Raw genomic sequence first — 8,893 nt, 5'->3', positions numbered from 1 at the left:
CCAGTGAACGTGGCTCAGCAGCTGGGCTGCAGCTCACGCCAAACTGCTTCTTCAGCCACATTTCTCCGGGTTTGAGGCCAGCGCCCCCTGCTGACATCTGGTTGAATCTCAGTGACTCTCAGGCTCTCCTCAGCTTGGCTGTATGTCCCTTAGCAAGTCCCGAACATCAGCAGCCAGCACAAAAACACCACACACTTTCAGCATTTTAAAGCCTTACAGTCTGGCTTATGGACCACAGCGAGTTCACCGACGCTGAAACCTGACAACTGCTCCCATTTTCAGGTCATCTGCTGCCCCCTTGTGGAGAGACCGATGATTCACCAAAAGAATGTGCAGGAAAAAAAGGGGAGCAGAACACCAATCAGACAAGCAGGCCACGCACATGCATGTAGCATGATGTCGCTGTCCTTCAGCTAGCTGAAGAAAGGTGACAGGGATACAGAGGACAGGCACAGAGGAGGCAGACGTCAGAGCAGGTCCTAAAGGCAGGGCCATTTGGGAGGGGAGGAAGGGCGTTGGAGGACAGAGGTGGCCAGCAGAGTGCCTGTTCCTCCTGTTCTAGCTGTAGCCCGTGCAGCAAAATAACGCAAAATATACTACAGTAATTAAAGTGCTCAGTCTATTCAACTGCCCTCTCATGGCAAAAACCTGAAAGTCCAATATTTACAAATTAGTGCTGTGAAATAACAACATCAATCTCCAATATGAAGTGTTAGAAACAGTCTTCATGAACTCTGTTTTACATTCACGAGGAAATGTTGATATATAACAGAGACACAGGAAAATGCCGGCAGTATTTTGCTCTTTATTAGTTATATCTCCTTGCATATAGACACACCATACCAATAAATAAACATTTTATAATAAACACTGCTGAGCAATTACATTAATATTGACATGATTTTATTTTGCATAAATACCTTCTTTATTACAAGTACGTTGGCAGAGATCGGTGTTTAATGAAGGTCGCTGGAGGTCAGCCAGGCGCATGGGCTGTGCAAAAGAACTTAGCTGTATAAAACTAACGATAAACCCCAGTGACATATACTGGACCAGCTGAAATTCACTGACGGCTTCCTGTGAAACCGAATGACCCAGTTCCTCACAGCCAACCTGATTAAGGAGCGCCTGCTTTCCTAAGCGCAGCACAGGAAGTCAGCTCATGGGGTCACCTGATCCATCTTCATCTTGGTCATGTGACAGGCACTAGGAATCTCTTCTGCCCCAACAGAAGTCATCAAAACTATGCAAGGAGGGTCCTACTTTATAAACCCTTGATTTTGCAGACATATGCATACTGGAGAGTGTGTGTCAGGACAGTCCGCTCCCAGATTCCTGCAAGCGCTGGGTTGGCGCAGCCTGAAATGTGTAAACACTGGGCAGTGTACAGTGTGCAGTGTGCAGTGTGCAGACGCCACGCAGACGTGTGAGTGTCAGAAAAAGGCATCATTCGCTGCAGTTTGGTGCAGCTGCCATTTAAAAGTTATGGCCCATGAAATTCACATAGGAATTTCCAATACTTTACTAATTATGCCGTGGACGGCGTTCCTGTGACGAGGAGGAAAGCCCAAACGGCCCTTTCACAGAGACTAGCACCCCCAGGTGGTCAAGGTCAAAACTATTTTTAATCTCTTCAAAAATAACACAACAAGTAAGTCTATTACAAGCGATCGAGTCAGGGGCAGGCAAGGTAAACAGGATCTATAACGTGTGATAAACAAAGCAGAACTTAATCAGAAAAGCACTTAGGTCATAATTCAAACATAACTGCTATCTTTGCCCATGTTACTTCAATGTCAAACAAAAACACAACACATTCATATGCTGATAAATCACTCCACAAGGTTCATGGCCAAACAGGGAACAATGGGCTTGTTAATCTTCATTAGGAATATTTTTTGTTTAGAAAACTACACCCATAAAAATAATCACGGCGCCTCAAATCGGAGTAAAATGTCTCTTTTTAGATCTGGAAGAGAGAATCTTCTTTTTTTGTCATCACAACGATCCTGCTACAAGACACTTCATGGTAAAGCACCTCCTTTTCTCCACAGTTTATTCATTCCTGTTATTTGATAGGTGGCTGGACACATCAGGAATATCTCACGCATGCAGCTTATGTGATTAAAAGTGCAGGGATGTGGAGAGGAGGGCATCTCCAGCAGCTTGTCCTGGCTGTCTGCCCGTGTCATTCTCACGCCATCTCTCTCTCGGCCTCCAGGCCCGGATCTCCCCTCCCCGACGGCTCCGCGCCTCCCACGCAGTTTTCTGCGAGTGAGTGCGCCGGCTCGTCGCCGATGAGCTCCAGTCCTTCCAGAATGTTCTGCACTTTGCGCACACCGTCGCGTCTGGCCTGCCGCACATCGGGACGGCCCCCTGGGTCCACCGAGTCCAGGGCCAGCAGCTCTTTGGTCAGAAGCTCCTCCAGAATCAGGTATTTCTTGTCGTTCTTCTTCCCATCAAAGTCTCTCACCTCCTGCTCCAGCTTGTCCACTGTCTCCACGATGCGCTGCACCATCGCCAGGCCTGGGTGACTGGGGCACGGCTGCGGGGGCGGGACCGCCTCCTGGAGTGGGGGCGTCGCCTCGGGGGGGTCAGGTCTTGCCGAGACCTGCACCCTGACCTCCGTCTTCTCCTGTCTTTCTGGGGGGGGGTGTGGCTCAGGCTCTCGCAGTACAGCATGGGGAAATGGGGGCATTTCTGCAGCCGGGGGGCTCAGGAGCTCCTCTGGGGACATCTTTGGGGGGGCTTCCTGGTGTATGACATGGTGCTGGACCTGAAAGACAGGACGTGAGCACATGAGCACGCTGGGTATGGCCAATTCAACCCCCCCTGGAGGGTCACGTAACTTTTTCTTGAACACTACCGGTAGAGAAGAAAATTAGTCACCTGGGGCGGGGGGGGTCGGTCCACCAAGACCTGAGCCCTGACTGGGGACGGTGCCCTCATGTGGGGGGAGATGGGCGAGGCCTCGCGGGCTGGCATGCTGTGGCACGGCCAGTCGTGAAAGGCAGGTTGGTACTCGGTGTGGGGGAACCTCTGGGGGTGGTGGGGGCCGCTGGCTTGCACGTGGGGGTGGACCCCGCCCCCCTCATGGATGACGGGGATAGATATGTAGCCGGGCTGAAGCTGGAGGCTCCCGGTGCTGCTGGGCCGTGGGGGCTGACTGCTGGGGGCGCTGTAGGGGCACGTGCCCTGGGGGGAGTGCTGAGCCTGCGGGAGCAGAAGGAAGAGCGGCATGTGACCTTTGACCTTTGACCAGACGCTCTCACATCAGTAGCAGTTTTATTTCTTGCTTAATTATTCATATAATTTATTCATAATTTACTTTTTCTGAAGCAATTATCTCATATCAAAGATTCTGGCATCTGGCATGAGCTATAATATGCAGGGATGCAGAAGCAGCTCACCTCTGGCAGCTGCGACACCGGCGAGCAGGACATGATCGGGCTGCAGTGCTGGTCACTCTCCACAGGGTGGCGCACCGGCGAACGCGGCCGGCAGGAGTGTGCCGAGCCCAGGGGGGGCCCCTGGCTCTCGGGCCGGCTCCGGACGGCGGCCGGCTGGCTGAAGGCGTAGCAGGGGTGCTGCACTTTCTGCCGGGGGTCCACGTTCTCGTGGGAGACGGGGATCGGGATGTAGCCCTGCCGCAGCATCGGGTACTTCACCTCGCGCATGAAGGGCCGCGGAGCGTCCTGAGTGGGGGACTCCATGGGGGGGCATGGCCCGTTGGGCGATGAGGGGCTTTCCTGGAAGAGGCACAGCGGGACAGGCACCGGTCAAATCTCCACTGACAGTATCAAGCCACGGTGAGGGGCCCGCGGTGTGAGGGGCCCGCGGTGTGAGGGGCCCGCGGTGTGAGGGGCCCGCGGTGTGAGGGGCCCACGGTGAGGGGCCCGCAGTTGTACCCATTTCCACATTACACAGAACCACGAAAGATTCGGAATAGAAAACGCGGCCAGATCTTTCGTTCTAGCGTCCAGCTCATGGCTGAAACTGGTCACTGGCGGTTTCCACTGTAACCATAAAACTCCATCCTCTATGAAGACACCACACAGACAGCTAATGAAATTACATTATTTGCAATTTTTTAATCTGGATCTTATATTTAGAGATGTCACATATATGTATTCAAGACTAAATGTAAATGTGAATGGGATGGAGGGGGGGGGGCATTTTATATACCAGCCCTGAATTAGAACTATTTAAAAAAATCCAACGTCCAAAATGAATATTTCTCTTCACATACAGGCTTGCAGACAGCTTACAAATCTTCAGCACTTTTACGTTTTACGTTTAACAGAAACATTTCTTGAAAAGAGTAACACTCAGCAAAACACTGATCCCCTGCGTCTCACAATTAGTAAAACTGCTTTTCCCCACACAGTTACATTTGAAGTGAAATGTTTAATGTCACAGATTATCGTAAGTAGCTCAAATCACAGCCAAATGGACTTCCGAGACATGCTCGACACCCCCCCCCCCCCCCCCCCGCAGGGCCTCGAACCTCTGATCCTCCAAATCACACTGTGATAATCGGGATGGGCAGGGGTCCCGCCGAGACGCCACCCAGGGCATATTTAGTCATGCCTTTAATATACACATTGGGGCCTTTAAAATAACACGCTTGTTATTTCAATGGTTGTCATGGAAACCAGTGTTTAAGGGGGAGGCGGCTGGAATGCCACAGTGGATCGGCGCAGGACAGAACCTGCAGCATCACTCCCACAGTCTCCAGGCTGAATGAGAGCGACTCACCCTCAGTACGAGCCCAGAATTAGAAAGCATCACTTACGCACCAGATCGCAAGACTAATGTGCTTCATTTAAAGCGTCCAAGTCCCAGTTTAGACTAAGGAAGGAAACTGAAACAAAAAACACATACAGGAGTGACATGAGGGAGAGATTTAACTCCCACCCACTAAATAACCAGGGAGGAAATCTGCATAATTTCTGCAGCGAGTGGCAGGTAAATGTGGACACCAGCTGGAGACGCACATTAAAACGTGTATGAAGCTGAACGCAGCTAATTAATGCGCCTTTCAATTTTCTAGAAAGATGCAGCAGTTTAAATAGCTTAAAATGAGCTGTTCGTTTATAGCATTCACATTTGACAAGTGAGCAGAGGACCTCATCGGAGTCATTTGGTGACCTAGATATCATTTAATTTAAAACGTCATATTTTAAAGGCACGGATTTACAAGGGTGGTTTTGGGTTTCCGCCTGAGTATCTGCTCCATGCTGAAAGGTGCACAGGGGAGAGTCTAGAGAGATTACATCACATGATGGTGTGACACAGGGTCGGCATGAATCTGGATCCCACTCATCAGTGAGGATTTCCTGTGTTTCACACTGGATTCAGGTGGGTGTTTTTATGGAACTGTGGCCTTCCCGGAAGACACCGCCCCCAGGACACCGCCCCCAGGACAATGGTGATCACATGACCTTAGGTCATGCCTTTGACACGCATGTGCTGGGAATGCGTCCGCTGGTCAGGATCACACTTCTTTGCCCCCCCGAGTGAGCGGCTCCAGGCCCCTGCCCGAGGCCCCCCCCCGTAGACAGTGTGGCCCCGACATTTTGCCGCCGACTGACTCACAGGCCCAGCCTCATGCCCGTGTGTCACTGGGAGCCGCCCCCCCGCCCACTGCTGTTCCTCGTGTCATTCCTCCCTTCTCCACCGGCTGACATCACCCGTTAGATAATTCCTCACTTTCTATGGCGTTCGGCAGGGAATTGGTGGCCAGGGGGGGTCCTCACTGGGGTAAGCCGAATGTTTATTATTTATTTCATGTATCCAAAGCAACATACAATTGAGAAGGCAGGGTCAGACTGTCCCTGCAGCAAACGGGGGTTAGGGGCCTCGCTCAGGGGCCCAACAGTGACATCACCCTGCCGACCCTGGGAACTGATAACCTTCTGCCATGTGTTTCCTAACCCCCCTCCTACATCACCCCCCGCCCCCCCCCCCAAAACCCCGTAACAGGCCATGTTAGCACAACCGACCCTTCAAAGTTCTTTGAGCGTCTGATAGCAGCCTGGGACGGTGTGTGACGATCGCTGTTCTCCATCCTCCTCCTCAGCTTTGCTTCATTTCACAACTTTGACTCACTAGCAGAGCAGAATTCTGAGCACGGTGACCCAGGACTAAGATTTGCTAGACGTGTTGTTATTAAGAGATCAAAAATACACAAAGCCAGCTCATGAATGTGTCTTTCATTTTTCTAAGAAGATGCAGCAGTTTTAAAAGCTTAAAATGAACTGGTTTTGTACAACATTCACCTGCACTTTCCAGCACTGTCACTTTATCAGCATATTCTCTAGTTTTTGCACTTTTGGATTCTGTACTTCATATTTTGCATTAGCCGTATTGTTTTTCCACTGCCTTGTTTTGTTTTCCAGCCGTTAGTCCCGTTGTAACGGAGCGTGCCTGAATGTGGAAGTATCCCAATGCACCTGTTGCACATGGCCAATAAAGACCTTGAGTCGTGAATCAAAACAACAGAGTTGTTTCTCAGTCTTCCTTGAACTTCAGAGATAGTCCAAAGTTTTCTATACAGTTAGAATAGGTGGAAGTCCGCTTTGCAGAACTATTTTTAGAGCATGACCTTTCTAAAGGAAGGCTGCTTCACTTTTGCTCACTAATTGCCAATACATTTCCCTAGATTTCAAAGCCTAACAGGTTCTTAATAATAATACCCATGTTTGAGCAACCTGGTGATGATTAAATGTTGCACAAGTTTAGTCAAATGTAATTTTCTCAGTATTGAGTATTGGTCGACACTGAAAACGTGACCAAAATGACAGAAAGTCTAAACGTGATTCTGGAGCCAGAAGCTCATCAGAAGAGATGGAAACATTGACACTCATGCAAAATATGAAAAATAAAAGTTGTCTAGATGACAGCAGGTCTTTGGAGGCCCTGCGGAAAACACCACACTATTCCCACCACATCTAATTCTACTGGATTATACAAACTGGCCCCCTGAAAGGCGCTTTAAAATGTTTCACCTATAACACAATGTGATATTACTCAGATCAAGAGCTGCTGATTAACCTTACAGCTCAAATATTAACTTATTGTTAATCGCTTTTATTGTCCTGAGATGCCCTCTGAGGACAGCGGAACAATTCTCTATACATCCACAGTCGATTAAAATTAATTAAAACCTCATAATTTATTTAGAACATTAAATACTAAGGAAACTAACACAAACTATTTCCTAAGCGATTTATTTGGCAGTTTGGGCCCATTGTCGGACCTCTAAAAATACCCTGCCGGCTCCAGGCATTGCACGACCCCTACACTGGCTCCTGGCAGGCATGCCGTGCACCAAAAGCTTTGCACCAATTTTATCTCCTGACAGCTGTGTCTTTCCAGCAAATTCTCCCGGACACCAACTTTGGACAACAGCTAGTGTCCATCTTGCAGCGCGACATGTCGGCCGGAGGAAAAAGTCTGACAAGTCTAGGATCATTCCGGCCATTCCATGCGGGACACGCTGTCCCAGGACAGACCCGGGAGATAAAGCGGTGCCATTTAAAGTGCCATTTCCCGTCTCCGAGCGGTGCAGCCACGCAGGACCGCAATGCACGTCTTAACGACCCACTTCGAGCCCCTTGTAAGGAAAAGTTGCGGGGCGACAGCGCCAAGGTGCCGTAGCTACATTATGCCGCTAGACGCGGATCGGGGCTTTAAATAAACATTATGGGATGTGCAGGCACTCCGGGGAAAGGCTTCAGACACACAGCACTGCAGTGCAGTGCGTCACGCAGCAAACATCCGCGCTTAGATCATGATGCTAGAATACCGCCGCGCCCATTGCTAGCATGATTTCATTATCCATCACATCTCTTAAAAAGTGTGCGTGTGGCTCCGGGAGCACGCCAAGTGCACGGGCATAACGGGGAGGGCTTCCATCTCTCTGTGGGAAAGACCTCCACATGAGCCCCGATCTCAGAGCTCCGGGGCTCCAGGCTGTCTGAAAACCTCCAGCATGATGTGCGCAACCACAATAATTCTATAAGCGCTCGCAGCACTGCCATCTCCATCACACCGTGACCGTCTCCAGCATAGCACAGCCATCTCCTTCACTGTGAGCATACGACGCACATGTTAACGCGAACTTCCCCAGCAAAAGCGAGCGGTCAGTGGCATCGCAAAGCGCCGGCCAGTCCGTCCTCCCGACAGCTGTAATGCACCTACCTTCTTAGCGTCGTGCCGCGGGTCGTGCCAGGTCGTTATACGATTATTGTGATCCACAAAAAAAGGCCATCCCGTCTGAGGGTCGATTTTAATTTCCCATCCAGGGGGCAGAGGGTCGTTGGTGGTCATTTGTACCATAGGTGCCTGCGTTTTCATGCTATGCAAGGTTCTCGGCTGGCTGAACTGTGCCATTATATACGAGCCGGGCTCCTTTAAAGAAGCCGTCCAGTGACGTGCGTGAAAAGGGGCTGGAAGTTTCTCGAATTAGCCTGATCAATGCTGAGAGTAAAGTTCTCAGCGTCTCCAGCCCCCTGACTCAGAAAGTTCTAGCTGGCTGTGGCTCCTCGCAAACAGCTCCTCCTCGATCCATCATCATCGGGGCGGCCGCAGTCACAACACCTAAATGGTTTCCCACATGCCCTTCGCTTCCCGGCACTGTGGCCACAGTCACCCTCCGTGCTGTAAACGGACTATTGTCAGCAGCAGGGGTTAAATCTCGCTCGCATTTGCTCAGCACATTGCGAATATATTTAGAGTATGCCTTCGCCTATAATATAAAGGACTGGCTACGTGCTCGTTAATATGCGGCATCTGCTCTGTTTCCAAGCAACCTAAAAGTATCCCAGTCCCCCACAATGCTGCCATTTACTATTAATGGCCGTATAAGTGACGCATCACTATTAAAAAT

General features: G+C 50.2%; 1 protein-coding gene across 1 annotated transcript; it reads right to left on the bottom strand.

Annotated features, from left to right (window-relative positions):
- Window positions 1-1,606: 1,606 nt before the first annotated feature.
- Window positions 1,607-8,801, bottom strand: bag3 (BCL2 associated athanogene 3). Its single transcript, XM_023833770.2, has 4 exons — window positions 8,206-8,801; window positions 3,411-3,749; window positions 2,890-3,213; window positions 1,607-2,776 (listed from the first exon to the last, which is right to left on the bottom strand). Exons 1-4 carry the CDS (start codon window positions 8,395-8,397, stop codon window positions 2,195-2,197), a joined length of 1,437 nt encoding a protein of 478 aa, XP_023689538.1. The 5' UTR covers window positions 8,398-8,801; the 3' UTR covers window positions 1,607-2,194.
- Between the last annotated feature and the right edge of the window lie 92 nt (window positions 8,802-8,893).

The sequence above is a fragment of the Paramormyrops kingsleyae genome, chromosome 3, assembly GCF_048594095.1.
Source record: "Paramormyrops kingsleyae isolate MSU_618 chromosome 3, PKINGS_0.4, whole genome shotgun sequence".
NCBI classification, from domain to species: Eukaryota; Metazoa; Chordata; class Actinopteri; order Osteoglossiformes; family Mormyridae; genus Paramormyrops; species Paramormyrops kingsleyae.
The sequence above is the reverse complement of the archived record's forward strand: the minus strand, read 5'-3'. Positions and strand labels throughout refer to the sequence as shown.